Source organism: Falco biarmicus, chromosome 2, assembly GCF_023638135.1.
Source record: "Falco biarmicus isolate bFalBia1 chromosome 2, bFalBia1.pri, whole genome shotgun sequence".
Lineage (NCBI taxonomy): Eukaryota > Metazoa > Chordata > Aves > Falconiformes > Falconidae > Falco > Falco biarmicus.
In genome coordinates this window covers 98664528-98681737 of record NC_079289.1, presented here as the reverse complement: position 1 = coordinate 98681737, position 17210 = coordinate 98664528, and the positions used below count along the sequence as shown (strand labels likewise).

The window sequence follows — 17210 nt, the reverse complement described above, 5'->3', positions numbered from 1 at the left end:
ACAAGGTGCTTTAAAGACCTGGCTACCGCTCACATGCAGAACTTGTGAGTGAACTGCAGTGTGGTCTTTAGAGTACTTACCATCTTCTGTGGGCACATAGATATTCAAATACAGACAGTCTTCATTTTGATCTTGAACGTATGTCACCACAGTATCCAGATTGGCTGTAAACCAGACGGGCAGCATGTCATTGAGCAGTGACCTCTCATCCAGGTACTGCGGGCAGACGGCGGCAAACTGTGTGGCGTTGCGGACACCCGTCCAAGACGATGGTGGCTCCGGGGGCTGAAATCGCCTTTCTCCAGTAGGAGGAGAGGCATAAGGAACACCCAGGTACTGCTCCACTGGACCAAGGATCTCATTAGGCAAAGGTGTTCTTAAGCCACGTATTTTGCCGTAATTCGTGGTAACAACTGGGTATTGTGCTTGGCCATCGATGAGAGTAAATCTTATAGCCAGTGCAGTTATCCACAGGAGGAAGTTAGAATTCAACATGACACACACTGGGGTGAAGATCAAAGGCAGCCATAGGAGTCCCATTGGTTTTGACATTATTTAAATCAACATCAGCAGGGCTCTTTTTTCCACAGCCAGGAGAAAAGTAATCAGTCAAGGAAAATGAAAACTAACAAAATAAAAAAGTAGTCAGAAGGAGATGAAGTGAGAGAAAAAGTAACCTTGTTCAGGGAGCAAAAACCCCAAAGCTGATGCGTGGTAGGTGCCTCAGCTGACTGGCTGCAGACAAATCCCAGTGTCAGAAGAAACAAGGGACTGTTTGCCCCTAAGGCCCATCCCAGATTTCAGCTTGGCTTAATCCTGGCAACACACAGCACTTTCCAGCAACTAGTGTGTGGGGAGATCTGCAGTTATTCCACTTCCACAGCAAAATGGCTCCTTCTGGTGAAGTCCAGCCCACTAAGTCAGCCTGTGGCCAAGAGAAAACAAACAATTCAAATCAACAGAAACATTCATATTGGCATAAATCTAAAAAACCCACACCAAACCATATAATTAGATTTACACACCACTTCCATGCCAAAGCCCACAAATGTTTTATGAACTTTAGGCACCATGGTTAGCTATGTGTTTCCGAAGATTTGTAAGGTAAGAGAGCTGAAAACTGAAGCCACAGACTTGTCAGAGGTTATGGTGCAAACCAAACATTTCCGCTTCTGTATACGCTTCCAAACAAAACCACAGCCCAAACACTGCTGCTTTCAAGAATGGCACCACATTTAAGTGCTAGCTTCAGGGTATTTTCTGTCCTAAATAAACAGCATCTCCTTTTTAAGCATATTTGCACTCCCACAAGAAACATTCATTAAATGTTTTGCCACACTGGATAATCTCTCTTTGTTGTGATATGACTTCTATAGAGTATTTTTCATGGGTATGCCTACTCTTCTGTATGACATCCTAATTTACCTCCATCTAATTCAGAAATTCCAAATAATGTAATAGCATTACATTAGTTCAAATCAAGTGTGAGAACAGTTACTCAATATTAGATACAAAATTATTGGTTTTCATATCTGGGTTGGGTTTTAGTTTTTTGGTTTTTGTTTTTTGGTTTTTTTTTTTTTTTTGTTCTATGTCTGACAAAAAGGAACACTGGAAGCTGAAAAGAAGAACAAAAAAGCATGATACAATCTCTCAAGTCAGATTTTGACCCACATAGTGTTACAATTATGTAATATTACGTTCTTGCACGCTCCTGCTTTTAATTTTTAGACAGAAGGCAATTCATAAAATAATTATCTTAATTCTTAATGAAAACCAAGTCACATAAATATGCTAACCATAACAAGTAGTATAAATAAACACACAGCACTTCTTAATACTTACATTCTCCTCCCTGCCCCAAGAAATGAAAAAGTTCATTTTTACCCATTATTCAACCCAAAACCACAGATAATTCTACACCTAAAGAGATCCTTGTTATAGGAAACTGGTGCTTTCCATTTGAAAAGATGAACACAGATTTATAGATAAAACTTATCTAAGTGGACTACCAGGTCCACTTTTTCAGTCAGGGCTTTGTCTCACGAAGATGCACAATTAATTTTCAAAAGCAGAAAAAAAAAATAATAATTGGCGATTGGCAGTGATCTCAAATTAAAAAACCAGTCCTAAAACAAACCATTAAATAACCCAAACAACCCAAAAATAACCACAGCAGACATCTATGCAGATTGTTTAAGACAAGGAAAGTCTTGTGAAAGAAAGATATTTAATTCTTTCACAACCCCTGGAATTCTTCAATTATTTCATTTTAGCACTCATACTGCAAAATTTTTGAAACACCTGAACAACAGAGGCCAGAAAAATATCAGATATGTGTTATTTATGGTGAACCAAAAGTTCTATTGACACTTTCACTTGTAGATAATAGGCTTAAATGCTGTCTCCAAAGGACTTGCAATCTAAGTACAATTTCTGAAAGACGAATCAGTGACAGCTCCATCATGCCTCTCAGGGCACCACCAGGGCCATTAGTCCCTTCCTGAGCTGTGCTGCAGGAAGCCCTGTGCCCAGACCTATGCCCAGCCTGGATCTTGCCCTGACTAGGTCCCCAGATTGACCTTGGACCTGACTCCTCACCCTTCCTGGCCTGGTAATCATTGGACAGTGACAGGGTCCTGTCCTTGTCCTCAAGCCCAGCCTCAATGGGTTCTTTAGGAGGATGCCCCATCAGCAAGAGTATCGCCCTGGCCCATCCTCCCCCATGGGACAGCCCCACTCTGGTTGTTCCCCGATACTCAAGAGTGGTCAGCCAGCTACTGGTCACTCAAAATTCCTCTTCAAGCATCTCCTTCCCCTCTGATTTTTGATACTGTCTTTTAACAACAGAAGTCTGCAGCAGGCAATTGATTTTGGGCAGTGTTCCCTCATGCTCTCTCCCATCCTGACTTTGGTACACTTTTCTGACCATGCAGCACAAACCAGATTTTCCAGTCATACTCAAATGAGGATTTAATCTCTGTTCAAGGAGGAACAACAGATCATATTCTCTTGATAACCACAATGCAGAAGTTTGTAATAACATGATAAGAAAAAGAAATGCGGAGTAAAGCACTGAGAAAATTGAGAAGGTAGAAGGACAGTGATCAAGATAATGAAAAAAAGACAGAGAAAAAGCCTTGTCTGGACAAACAGCAAATGCAAAAAAGAGGAAACAAAACAAGAAAACAAACTGGGAATGACAAATAAACAACAGTAAACACATTAACAGCATGGAGAGAATGAAAAATGACAACATGATGGAAAGTGGAAATCATCAATTGACACGCATACTAGAGATAATTCACAACTGTCACAAATGTGACTTCATAAATAATATTTATCCATACAAACTACAGGGTGTCTTTGGATCAAATATCTGGTGATATGCCATTATTTTGAATAGGGTGAACAGACAGGAAAAGGGAAACATTCATTATTGACCTGGAACTGAATTTGCTATAGGATTCCTTATCTAGCAAATCAGACCAACAAAAGTTAGGTTTATGAGTATTAAATCCACTCATACAATGTGCCTTATTTTCCCTTGTACCTTAATATGAGCATACACAAAGTTTGCATTTCTGATTCATGCACATGGATTCAAGATCTAAATGTCTACATAAGGAACCAAATCATTGGCTAACTCACAGAATATAGCCAGCTTTGTCAGCCCCACTGTCTGACCTATAACAGACCTGCAGCCTTTGCCGACCAGTGCAGAGACATAAACAAAGAGCAGATAGAGAGAAGTGCATTAACACAGGTAAGGTATATACCATAAAAGAGCAATTCTAAGATGATAAGTCACAATAAAACCACTATTTGTTGTAACAAGTTCTAGTTATTAAAAGTTATTGTTGTTAGCCATTTAAACGGCAACAGAAGCAATCAAATTTTTTTAGTAATTACTTATTAAACAGGTCTTTTCCAAAAGTTTACATAAATAATAAATTATATATGACCACTGTTTACAGTCACATGAAGAAAATTGTTTTGCAAAGACAGCATTAGGCCTTCTTTTCAGTTTATTGACTTACTACTAGAGAAATTACCATTTCAATAAGGTTAGTTTCACACTATGAAATACATACACATTCATACACAGAGAAAGATACATGGAATAATTTTCAGCAAGAATATCAAGAGATAAGAAAGAAGGCATGCTAGCTATACATTCGTGAACTAGCTGATTATGCTATATACATCATTAAAAAGGCTGGAAGATGCAAACAAGGAATCCCAGACTGCAATTACAGATTAATCTTAAATCAAAAACTCTATGCATTTTAGAATGCTTTTGGATATTCACTAAATCAAAACCAGTTTGATGCACATCTATATGCATCCAGTCAGCTGTTTAATACACCTTTACATACTGAGTATACAGGAAGAAACGTACTTGTAATATCTTTATTTATTATCACTAATACTGTTGGATTTTTTCCATTTTTATTTTTTATTTATTATTTTATTACTCCTTCAAGTATTAGAAAAATGTGTACAAACTTGCTTACAAAAACTTACTAGTTGGAAGCATTACCCACTCAAGCAATCCAAAGCAATCAATCCAAATAAAAATATTTTGTTTAAAACGGTAACTTCTGGCAACACAATACACAAAGAGAAGTCAAAGGAGATCTGAGATCACATATCCATACATGACTTCTTTACTGGCACAGAAGTATAATTTGAGACTAATGAGACATTTATGACCTATGAAGTAAATGCAGATTGAAGTTAACAGGGATGTGCATCTCTTAGAAGCACCATTTGTACTCAATTATGAATCTATGCCCCAAGCCACACTTACAGATGCTTAAACAGTCTATGAATCAGGCCTTCAGGGCTAACCTGATGGTTTGCAGGATCTGCATTTAGCACTTTTTCAGCTTGAGCAGATGAGTATGTAAGTAGCACTATACTAATTCTGTACCTGCTGGGGAAATATGAGATGGTTTAAAAGACCTCTTTGGTTCAGGATAGAACAGGAAACACTGAAGTGATTTCAACGTTTTTTGAACTGCTTCTCCAGGTCATGGACAGTCAAAAGAAAACCAAACACAAATATAAACTATATGAGAGCAAGGGACTATGATTTCCTAGGGTTTCTCAGACTTTATCTAAACCAACTAGTGCAATACTGTGCACCTCAGCTTTCAGTCACTGACCACTTTTGGTCTCTGTCCCTTCTGCTCAAATTCCCTGGGGCAAGGTTTTTTATATGTACGTAGGCTTGATCTCAATACAAAATCAGGGCTAAATACCCACATAACACTCTTTAGACATATGTTCTGAAAGCATAGAGTTGGCTTGATTAGCTGAACCCTGGCTAGTCACCAGAACAAAAATAACAAATAATGTAATCAATAAAACTTAATTTTCTCCTTATACTGATATTTTGTACAGTATTTCACAGAATATGGGAATTTAAAAAAATATTTCATTTACTAAGAACATTAATTTTGGCTTTTTTGTGTGTGGGGAGGGGTGTGTGGTTTGTTGGGGTTTTTTAATAAAAGTAATTTAAAACCATCCTGTTTTAAACATACATAAAACTCTGTAATAAATGTACTGGTAGAAGACTGTAAATAAGAACTACCCAAGACAGCAATTTTTGAATATGCCTACAGTATCAACTTTAGCAATACATACATACATATACATATATATATACACACACGTATACATATATACATATATATACACACACACACATATATATATATATATGAAATTTGGAACTTCAGCCCAAAATTAATCACACTGTGATTTTCCATAAAATCTCTTCCCAAAGCAGGTTTAAATGCAACTCTAACTCAAATTCAGCACTACAACCTCTTAAATGTCACTGTGTTCAAAATGTTTGCTCAATCACACAGGAACAATTCTTTCAAATACCAGTAAATGCACACTGGATTTGTCTACCATTTTTCAAATAAAAACCAGTTATAATTTCTTTAGGTTTGTGGAGGGGTTTTGGGGTTTTGTTTTTGTTTTTTTCATTTGTTTGTTTGTTTGTTTTTCCCCAGGTTCTAGGACTATTTTCTTGTTACACTGCAACGAGGTAAGCTTTGTTCTTCCTCATGCTACGTAAAGTCATTCAGAAAAGTCAGACAAAGTCATAGCGAACAACACAAAGGAACATCAATCATGAACTAATGGGGAGTTTCTGGAGTAGATTACCTAGAAGGTTGGTGGGAAGGTTATTAACTGAAATTGAGAAATCAGATATATTTTAAATCTCAGAACTGCAACAGTAGCAATGCCTGCCTTCAAATTAACATGCAGCAGAGTCTTATGAGAAATTATTTTTCATAATAGAAGCTATATGTTTATTTTGTTGGGTTTTTGTAAGCATTTTCCAGTAAGAATAGATTTCGACAATGTATTATTAAAATACTATTAAAAAAAAAGCCACCTCCCAGCACGCCCCACCTCCCCATCCCCCCAATCAAACAAACCAAAACCAAATCCAGACTTATAATAGCCCTAACTTACCATTATAAACTTTGCTAGGGATGAGTATGTGACCTATGTACCAACATTATTAATGTATTGACCAAGTTATACATCAGTACGATTTCTGTGGTATCACACTGCTGTTCAGTCACAGCAATTCAACAGGTAATAGGGATTGGAGGGGGTTTTAGTGGTTCAGAATACCATCATTTGTCTTCTACATCACATTCTAATGTATCTTATTAATTCACAGTTAATATTCTCTGGAAGGTTTAAAGATGAAAAGAAAGTAAAACATCAGTGATACAAATTCAAGAACTGTGATATCTCCTTTCTTAAAATGAAGATAAATTCCAAGTATAGAAACATCACTGTGGACCTTGAAGTTGGTCTTAGATTTATGGTTAAAAATAACTGAGAACAAAGATAGATAATTCATATTATTTTTTTTAAAAATCTAGAAATAAACCCTGGAAAGCAATGCAAATTATATACAAAGATTAAATAAAATAGATTTTTTTCCCCCCAAATATCACACTGCATTTACCTTCTTATGAATTTCTTCAGTGAGTCTCACAGATAGGCTTGGAGTGTCAGCAGGTCCCTCAGGTTAGAATCTACAATCACCATTTACTTTTCAGAAAATGGACACACATTTATTTCATATCATTGTTTCTTGCTTGCAGCTAGACTTCCTTGTGAATTTTGAAGTCCCATACACTCTCAAACAGAATGATAGGACTATAAAGAAAGGCTGTGTGGTCCCTACATAGTTTTTGGAAACTGCAATTCTCTCCATAAAAAAAAAAAAAAAAAACAATTTGAAAAGCAAGCAAAGGGAAACAAAAAGTGTGATCATCACTCCTTTTCAAGTAAAACCAAAGAAATACACTTCTTAAGCATTTTACACTTCTGTAAAAAATCAGGTGTTTGGATCTAACTATAAAAAGCTGTTGCTGAAGAATCACAGATATGGTTTCCTGTAGAGGAATTATAGGGAAATGAAGGCAGGTTAATTAACATTGATAATACACAGCTGTGGATTTGCTTCAGGGGCGGTGGGTTGGCTGCCGTGGATGATGTGCAGCTGTGGCTGGTTCCTGCTAAGTAGTTAAATAGCTCTAAGGCGTGTGGCAAAGTAGCACTGGATGAAGAGAGACCTGGAAGAAGCAGAGGGAGGACAGAGTGTGTGCCCTGGATGTAGGAGAGGCCCTAGGAGAAGCAGAGAGAAGAAGGGGTCCTGGTGACGGATACAGCAGGGGCAAGAAGCAGGGTGGACTGGCCTGAAGAGGATGAACAAACAGCACAGACAGTAGATGGTCTGTTGAAACCTCATGGGGATTGGCAGTTGTGCTGAGGCAAGGTGTGAGAGCTACTTATTGAAGTTCACATGGTATGTGAAGGTAAAAGCCTTGTTGCAGCCAGCTAGTTTTGATAGTGCTGTGATGGTTTCCCATATTTTTTTTCCCCTGTATTTAAAATGTTAAAAAAAAGCGTTTTGGTGAGGAGGACCCAAGACTAACTGGAAATGCTCAGTCAAGACAGTTGCAGTTATCTGACTAAGATTTGAACTCTAATTTCAACTGGTGTTGCCATAAAAAGCATGGAAAAACTTCAGTGGTTGGCCAATTCTCCGGATACTTCCTGCTTCTTGAGATAAATTAATGAAGATTGCAAATAAATATAAGGTTTCAATATTGGGATGGAAAAAATGTGGCATAAACTGTTTACAAACATACTTGAAACTACTAGCTATTCCAGGTGTGTTCCACTTCAGATCAAAATTTGACCATTCATGATATAAATTTAAGCTTCCTAGGACTGAATGGACACTGTAGCCATTCAAATGTCTCACGCTACAATGCAGAAGAGGTCATGACACACTCTCAAATAATATAGCAACAATTAACTTTTGCTGCAAGGTAATGTGACAGGGTACTAACTCTTTTCTTTGCTCTGAAAGAGTCCAATGCCTAAAATATGACTGTGGACTATGATTGCAAGATATATTTATTTGATAGTCTATTTGTTTAATTGTGGCTACAAAGTCTTAAGAAAATGCTGCTTTTCAAGTCCATATTTTAGGGAAATGTACGAAAAACAGCATCAGTACAAACTAGCACAATTGTGAATTTCATTTCCAGCTTCTACGTCTAATATGACCCTGTAAAAGAAATACAACATGCTCTGATTCTTTTTTTTGTCACACATCTGTTTTCTTAAATTCAGATATGTTACTCCAAGAGAAAAGGTTATGATCTGAAACAGGATGTTTAGACCTGACTTCCTGTAAGGCAAAAGCTCCTGTAAAATTCATTATTCCTGGAATATGAAAATAATTCATGAGTATAAAAAAAATGAAAAATACAAAAATCCCGATTTCATACTTTTTGTTTAGGATTGCAGAATAGAACTTTTAAATTTAAGCCTTCAAAAATATTAAAGATCATTATCTATTACCACTGCATGACATAAAAAATGAACATTTTTAACATGGACTGGGTCTAACTTCTCTCCAGTAAGAAAGGTCAAATGACTGAAAAAGAAAATTCTTAAGGGAATCTATCAGGTTTTGTCTAAATACTAAACAGAGAAACTTACAGGTCTTATACCTCTCTTTCTCTCTTCACCCTTAAGCCTATGTATGTACCCTCCTCAAGGATGGAAGAAACTAAATCTATTGTCTGAAACTGAGGGACTGATTGTTAGGCAATTTGATTCCTAAGACAACTTAATTATTAGAACTTGATATCTTCCTGTTGGCATTCCAGTCGAAGAGGAAACAACAAATGTTAGAATAACAAAAAATGTTGGGAAAAGCAATTTAAACCAGCTAGGCATATAGCCCCCCCTGCCCAGTATGTTATATGGCAAAAAAAGCCAGTTGCTGCTCTATTGCATAAAAGCCTGAAACTGGGTTATACAGGAGACACAGGCATGACACTTTCATTTCATTACCTAGCTCAGTTACCAGGTGGTGATACTGCCTTCATTCATATGATAATGTCAGAATTATGCACTCATCTTGGAAATGGGATAGTTGAGTGACTACTTTCGTTAACCTGGAGAAAGTTGAACTCTCACCTCCCATCTTTCAAGTTACAAAAGTTAGATTTAAAATAAACAGACTTAAAATAAAGCTCGGATGGCTATGAGGATTGTGAGCAGCATTGTCTTTTGCTCAGATTCTCATCCTTGGCCTATAAGAAAACTTAACTTTGCAGCCTTGTAAAGCTGAAACTCTGCTGGACAGGTATTCTCCCTTACAAGCAAGCTTTATGCAGTTTGTAGGAGAATCACTTCATGAAATACAAATTGGGACTGGAGATTCTTCACTATGCTATCATGTCATGAAACTTTTTACAGCTTACTCTTCCCTTTTAAGTTTTCTTTCTTTGCTAGAAGTTGGACAACTTCACCAGCAGAAGGGAAGAACATCCCCCAACTTTTGTTTCTGTGCTGCTATACTCCTAACTTAATGGGCTTTCTCCTCCTAAATGCTGGCTTGAGCCACTCTTATTTTAGAGGAGAGAGAGGTTGCCTCAGCAAGAAAAGCCTTCACAAAATGTTATGAAGGATGAGATCACCAGAATCACTTGCTAGATCTTAGAAGAGAATAACAAGGCAACCATTCCTATGCTGCCTTCCCCTCTCCCCACGAAACACTGAGTTTGAAAGCCTGCCTGGAAGACAGTCCATGTCATATAATCTACTTATTGTCCTGTCTATACTGAATTCATAATGAAGTGTGAAATTCTTAACTTTCTAATTGATATAAGTACTGTTGTGAATTATATTATACACTGTGGACCCCCCTAAAGTTAAGCAGATTATTACCATAGAGAAGTCCCATTTTGGATCCAGATTTTGGTCTGCTTTTAGGCCAGTGCAGTAAGCGCTGGAATTTAGGTCTAAGCAGTAAAGTAAATAAGGCCAGAGCACTGCTTTCAGCACCGTCTTGCCACAGTATTCATACCTTCCAGCCAATGCACAGGCATTACCAGGGAGCAGGACAAGCTGGAGGTTCTCCTCAACAGAAAGTACAAATAAGGCTTTTTTTTTTTTTTAAGGTAAGAAGGGTTTTATCTATAGAGATGCTAACTCTGCTATGCTGTGGGGCCTTAGGGGCAGAGAACTGGATCTGGACCACTTTATTTACAAAGAGACATACCCTCATAGACAGCACCAGATATAGCTCTCCTCCACAGTGATGGATGCCAGAAGTCCAAGGCTGACTGCCTGCTTTTATGTAGGGTACATTTTTTGCTTAAATATGGGAAATGGGGGGGGAAAAATAGAGGGTTTGTTCCCCCATAAAATTAATGAAATATGGCTGTAATCTTACATCAGATAGGTTGACAAACCTTTCATATGAGAGGATGTACACAACAAAAACAACAGCAAGAGTGGGATTAATTTTCAAATCCACAGTAAAGGCTGAGTAAATATCAAGCAGTCCAACAAAATCTTGAAGCCTAAGAAACAGACTTCTTAAATTCTATCCCTTTGGAAATATGAATTCTAAAGTTGTTACACAAAGTAGCAATAAGATATACTACAAAGAATAATTCCACACATTATAAGATTGAAATAGATGTCTTGATATCAGTTACTTGAGTTTTGAAGGTTCTTAATAACTATTTTTTCAACTTTATCTATTTGTTGCCAAAAAGGGCATCAGGAAAAGAAAGTTAAGATGGAATGAGAAAAGAAAAGGGTATTAAAATCGAATATTTTGTAGGTAATTTTCTATTCAGTTAAAAAGGTCCTCCATTTCCAGCTCCACCCTCCCCAAATGATAAAAATCAGAACATTTTTCACGGTCTTTTAACAATTCTGAAAGAAATCTCAGAATTACTAAGTGAATGCTTTTCTTTTAGGTAAAAAATATAAAATAAATTTCTCAAAATTATCTGCATGACAGCCCCTATCATTCTACTACACGCTTAACTTCAAAGCTATCTCACATTTAGTTAATTATATTTTTTTCCATCAAAGGCTTTTCATAAATCTAACACAATATATCATATTTTCTTTGTAGTGTGTAGAACTGGTATCAGTAAAAAAGGAAAGCCAACAAAAAATGTAGTTATTGTTATTTCTGTTCCTGCTCACCCTTTCATTCCCTATTGGAAAGTTTCTATTTTTGCATAGCAAAATGAAAAGGTACCTCCTCTACTTTGGACACATCACTAAAGCTCCCACTTTTTTGTTGTCCCACTAACTTTGTGTGAAAATTAGGTATTTTTTCTAAAGCAGAAGCATATACTTCAGGCAGCAATTCTTCCTACTGTAAAATAGGTATTTGACACTAAATATTATTTGAAGCCAAACCATGAAAACATCCTGAAGCTTGTTTAAGGAGCCCAAGTAATTAGCCTAGATTAGACAACTAACTGTCTGATAGTTGAAGTACAGCAAGATGACTTTTTCACATTTTACCAATATGTACATAATTATAACTGTGATACACAAAGTTAAGAAACTTGTAATTTTCCTGTTAGTTTCATACATGAATGAAGTCCTTGTGAGTAAATCAGGTAGATCATGTTCTGCTATAAGTTTCTAATAGGTTTTTTTTTCTGTTCTTTCATTAGTTCTGCTGATGGTTGATTAAAGATCATGCAGCATCCATTGCTACGAAATTCAGTATACAGTGTTTAGACTACACTTCAAGTGTTTTCTTGCCTAGTATTCAATTCCCATTATCCTTTAATTTTTATTATTGCTATTAATAGTTCCCATAGATATCTCTGTGTTACTTTGAAAGCTCCTCTGCATGGTACCTTCCTTGAAGCAAAAACATATCTTGATGAACAAGTTTATCCATTTTCACCACCTACACCTAACGTCAGTCTTTACTAACATAGGAATGATAGGTTTGTGGAAAAACAGTATTATGTTAGAAATGTATGATCATTTTGATTTTGTCTCTCAACTTGTCAGAAAACATATTTCCCATTACTTTTTGGACGCAATGAGGACTATTCACGAATGACTTTCTAAGAGGATCCATGAAACACTGTTATTATCATATTATTTAGCACACTCTAGCTGTTTTCAGAGAATTTCAAAAGTACATGGGCACTATCAAAATTGCAAACAGATAAGAGAAATAAATCACACATTTTTTCACAGATTGCTTTTACCATGTAACACATACATACAGCAATACTCACACTAACCGCACTGTAGATTCTTACATGGTATAATTTTCTGATCAGTTGAAAAAAAGAGAACAGGAGAAGGTAAGCAAATACACTAGCACCTTTCATAATGAGAAGAAATAGTTTTTAACAATGTGATTTCATGACAAAACATTATGCCTCAGTACCTTTCCAAGACCTGTCTTATTCTTGTTCTCCCCTGCTTGAAAATGTGTTCTCATGAAAGTATCTTCCATCCTTTCACTCTTTTGCATGTGGCCTTCTCAGTTCCCTGTCTAATTCTCAAATCTTTCTCACAGAGTGTACGCCACTTGTTCTTTTTTCCAAATCATAATTCTCTCCTATAGATCTTTTCTTCTCCCTGCTCATTTGTTTCTAGCTTCCCTTCACCTGTTTATACATATATGTAAGGTACATAAAGATCTATGCCCAACAATTCAATGTCAAATTGACTTTTATTTTGTAAAGGGAATTTATTTTATTTTTTTAAAAGGATTTCTTGGGTTTTTTTCCCCCCTCCCTTTTTTTCTTTTATCATGTCTATATGGGATGATATCGCAGAAAAAATAGAAGACAATTTGCAGTTGCCAAGTTAACTAGGAAGAACTGATCTATTTTTTTTTCCCTCCCTCAGTCAACTGATTTAGGTGAAAGCTGAATAAAAAAATGCACCATGCCACATGGCAGGAATTATGGCTTCCTGTGTGCTTCTATTATATCATCTTAAGAAATCTCACTAATAAAACATCATACTAACCAAAAATATCTGCCACAAACTAATGCGGTCAATTAATAGAACAGATGGAGGTCAGGGCAGACAATTAAATCCCTTTGACAGAGGAAAAGATTATTCTACCTCATATTGGAGATATGTCAGTAATTCCTGTCTGATCTGACTTACACTTTTATTCCTCAAAATAATTCCTTCCATAATGCCTTCTTTGGCATGACAGAGAAAGATACATAATTTAAAAGTCTTGCTTGCTGCTGCATATAACTATTTATTTTTAAAGTGATGTGAAAGTGCACCTGTGTTTTATCAGCAGTATTTTTACTGATACCTAGAACAAGAATATCACATCCTTTTTGCTTTTGTTTAGACAGCTGCTATTCTTCTCAAAGTCTGCCCCCCAGGATGATATAACTATCACCTTGGCAAGTTGTTAACCACTTTCTTTTTGGAATTTAATATTGTTTCCCATAGGCACAGGAGACAACCATCCAGGAGTCCTGATTCGTTATTTCTCTGGCTCTGATTTCATGTCGTATTGAAATCTTACAACAATTTTGGCATATTTGTATCAATTGTATTTCCTAAACTCTTGCACTGAGATAATTGTGTTTCTGGACACCAGATCTAAACTGCTAATACTAAAACCTGTAAGTACTGTTGTCATATTCTGGAAATATTGAGTACATGCTTTATATTTTGAACAAAAAGGTTTGGACTACCAGAAACTCAGAGTTATTTCACTTTTTTCTGATTTTTCTGATCCCCTGCCTGTACATTTCCAACACTAAACCATAAACAGCCATAGGTAAAAATTGTTCAGATGAGGATTTAAATGAAATTATCCAGGAGATAATAATAAAAAAAAAACAAACACAAAAGACCCCCAACTTTGCATCAAATGACCGCTATCTTTTTTTTAATTATAGAACATTTGGGAAAAAAAAGTCTGATGTTGCAGTCCTGAACATCAGAGTCATAAGCCCAAAAGTTTTGATAACTCTTTAACTCCATTTTTTAAATTAACTCAAAAACTTACTGTGGTAATATTTCAAAGATAACAAGCTCAGAATCCTGTTGCACTAATACTATGCTAATATTTAAAAGCACTGAAAATTCCACACTCTAAAAGTCAATGAAGCTGCCAAGACAGTGATTTTTTAGTTATTGTTGCTGTGATTGCTCTGTCCCAGCTCCAATTTCCATAGAGGAAATTCTAATACATTCATTTTCTTTGTCAAGTTCATCTATTGAAAACTCTTGCTTTGTAAATTAATGAACTTAGATTACTTCGTTTCTACACTGTCATCAAAGGTTTGTCTTTCAGATACATGTTCTTTAATGAATTCTGCTTTCAAACTAATTTACAGTTTATGCTGAAAATAGCAGATCTGAATTTCTTGTACCCTTGTGTAGCTTATTACCTCACTGTTTATACTTTTGGTTTTAGTTATGACAGCTTCTAAGCGTATGGAAAACAGATTCTGGTTCTGCCATTCACACCACTGCACTCAATCAGTTGTATTTCACTAATACTTAATAAAAAATCTGAAATAAACCTTATTTCAGTAGCTTTTAAAATATTTACTTCCATTCATTTGGCCAAATAATGTTAATTTCTTGCAACTACCCTCCTTTAAACAGACCTGTAATAACAATAGAGGCTCTCAGTCTTTTGTCCATCACCTAGCTTTTCAAGTGACTGATTGTCATTATGCAAACTTGTAACATAATTTTTGTGTGTTTTTCGCTCTTTTTTGATACTTCCAGGTAATGTGAGTGAAAGGGACGTATTGTTGTTTTAAATCCATGGGAAGAAAATTTGAATGCTCTTATGTAAAGATCACAGGATCATAGACTGGTTGAAATTGGAAGGGACCTTTGAGGTGAACTGGTCTAACCCCTCTGCTCAAGCAGGGACACCTAAAGATTGCTACCTGGAGCCATGTCTATACAGCTTTTAAGTATCTCCAAGGATGGAGATTCTGCAACATCTCTGTGCAACCTGTGCCAATATTCTGTCACCTGCACAGTAAAAAAGTAGCTTCTGATGTTCAGATTAAAAAAAAAAATAAAAAAATCAATATGTAACAGTTACCCAGATAAAGTACTATTTTCTTTAAAAGAAAATATATTGAAAAGATTGGGGCATATGCAATAAACACTATTTTTCACTCATGATAGTTATACCATAATCACTAGAAACATTATCCACATGAATATTTTTGCTAACAATAGCCTTCCAATCAATTTATTGAATACTTATATTCTTACAAGAATTCAGTATCAGACACTTAAAATGTCATTGAAACAAGCCAATCAACTATCATTCAAATGAAAAATGAATTTTAATTCCCCAAAGATAGCTTGCATTTTCAAAGCAAAATGACATAGAAAAAGAGCATTTGAAATAAATAATTTGAAACGTGAATTATAGCTAAATTTAAGTTAGTGTGTGATCAGTTTATGCTGTAATGTCATTTTAATTGGCCTGCATTGCAGAATAGAAAAATTTCTTCAGAATTTTTGTTACATTTATAGGTTTCCCAATTCTAATAATTATCATAATAGGTCTTCATAATTCTGTCAAATGTCTCCAATTTGAGGTTTGGGGGTTTTTTGTCATTGTTAATTCTCTAAAATCAATAGAACCAAAGTACCTTGGTCAGAATAACATGAATATCATATGTACAGATAACTTAATTTCCCCAAAGAATCTTGGCAATGTGCATGCACTCACCTTGTAAAAAGACAGGAATGCTATTACATGAGTTTGGATAGAATTCAGATCAGCTTCAGAAAAGCAAACCTGGACATGGAAATAACTTTTGCTTAAAAAAACACCCCTCTTTTATTCCTTGAATTAGTAATATATAAATATGGTGCAAGTGTTTTTCTACACAGTGAAAATTAAATGGTAACTTTAATTGAAAATTAGCTATAGTGATAGTTATTTTCTTTTATATCACTCATTACAAAGTAGGTACGGTTCATTTGCTTACTAATATGTTGTATCTGGAAGTTCTTTCCATACTTTTTTTGGGATTTACATTTCAGGTCATTCTATGTGTAAATGTATCTTTTTTGGAAGGTTGCATGGCAAATGGAAGAAGAGTTATCTTTTAGAGCTTTACACAAAGCTTTGTATATTTTTTATAGAAAAATAAAACTAAATTAAAAATATCTACAGTGAAAGAAGATAATTCAGACTATTGGCACACTTTAGTAATATTTCATAATTAAGACAAAGTTAGGCTTTCTGCAAGTACTCTTGCACAATACACGCAGAAGATATTAGTCTTAAAGGCTGTCTACAGGCAGTCCAAATACATGACTTTGTCTAACATTCTATTTTGGTAATGCTATTTAAGTAAGAGTAGCCTGCAACTAAGCATAACAGATTCCTTGTTATTCATAGGCAATTTTCAGAGATTTGCATCTCATCTTTATGAATCAAATCCATGACATATGTCTACCCTTAACAGTAGTTACAATCACAGGGGTATAACATAGCATAGGAAATATCACCTATGTACATTTAAAGCAAAGCACAAAGTCTCAAATGATAGAAGCAACAAAAATTTTTCAATATGATTAACTCCAGTGATTGCAAACTACATTAGAATTAAATGCATGATTTAGTTCCACATAAAAGAGCTTTGTTTCCACCATGGAGAGCCAAAACAAATTTTAATAGACATTTGATTGCAGATTATTATTTCTTACACTAACAAAACTTGCAGATTTTTAATATTATAACAGCACAAAATTTTGTCACTTATTTGTTAACATCACATTAAAACATAAAAATTTCAGCTGGTTTTCCTAACTTTCTGTGAATAGTTGTGTAA

The 17210-nt window shown here is 35.5% G+C and overlaps 1 protein-coding gene across 2 annotated transcripts in view; it reads right to left on the bottom strand.

The window, feature by feature from the left end:
* The window catches only part of NLGN4X (neuroligin 4 X-linked), a 188479-nt gene that overhangs the window by 131779 nt on the left and 39490 nt on the right, over positions 1-17210 (bottom strand). For both annotated transcript variants that reach the window (XR_008820384.1, XM_056329715.1), the window contains exon 3: positions 81-925. Coding sequence is in view for 1 of the 2 variants with exons in the window: in XM_056329715.1 (XP_056185690.1) it covers positions 81-552 (472 nt within the window). In the remaining variant the exon portion in view is untranslated. The remainder of the gene's footprint in view (positions 1-80; positions 926-17210) is intronic.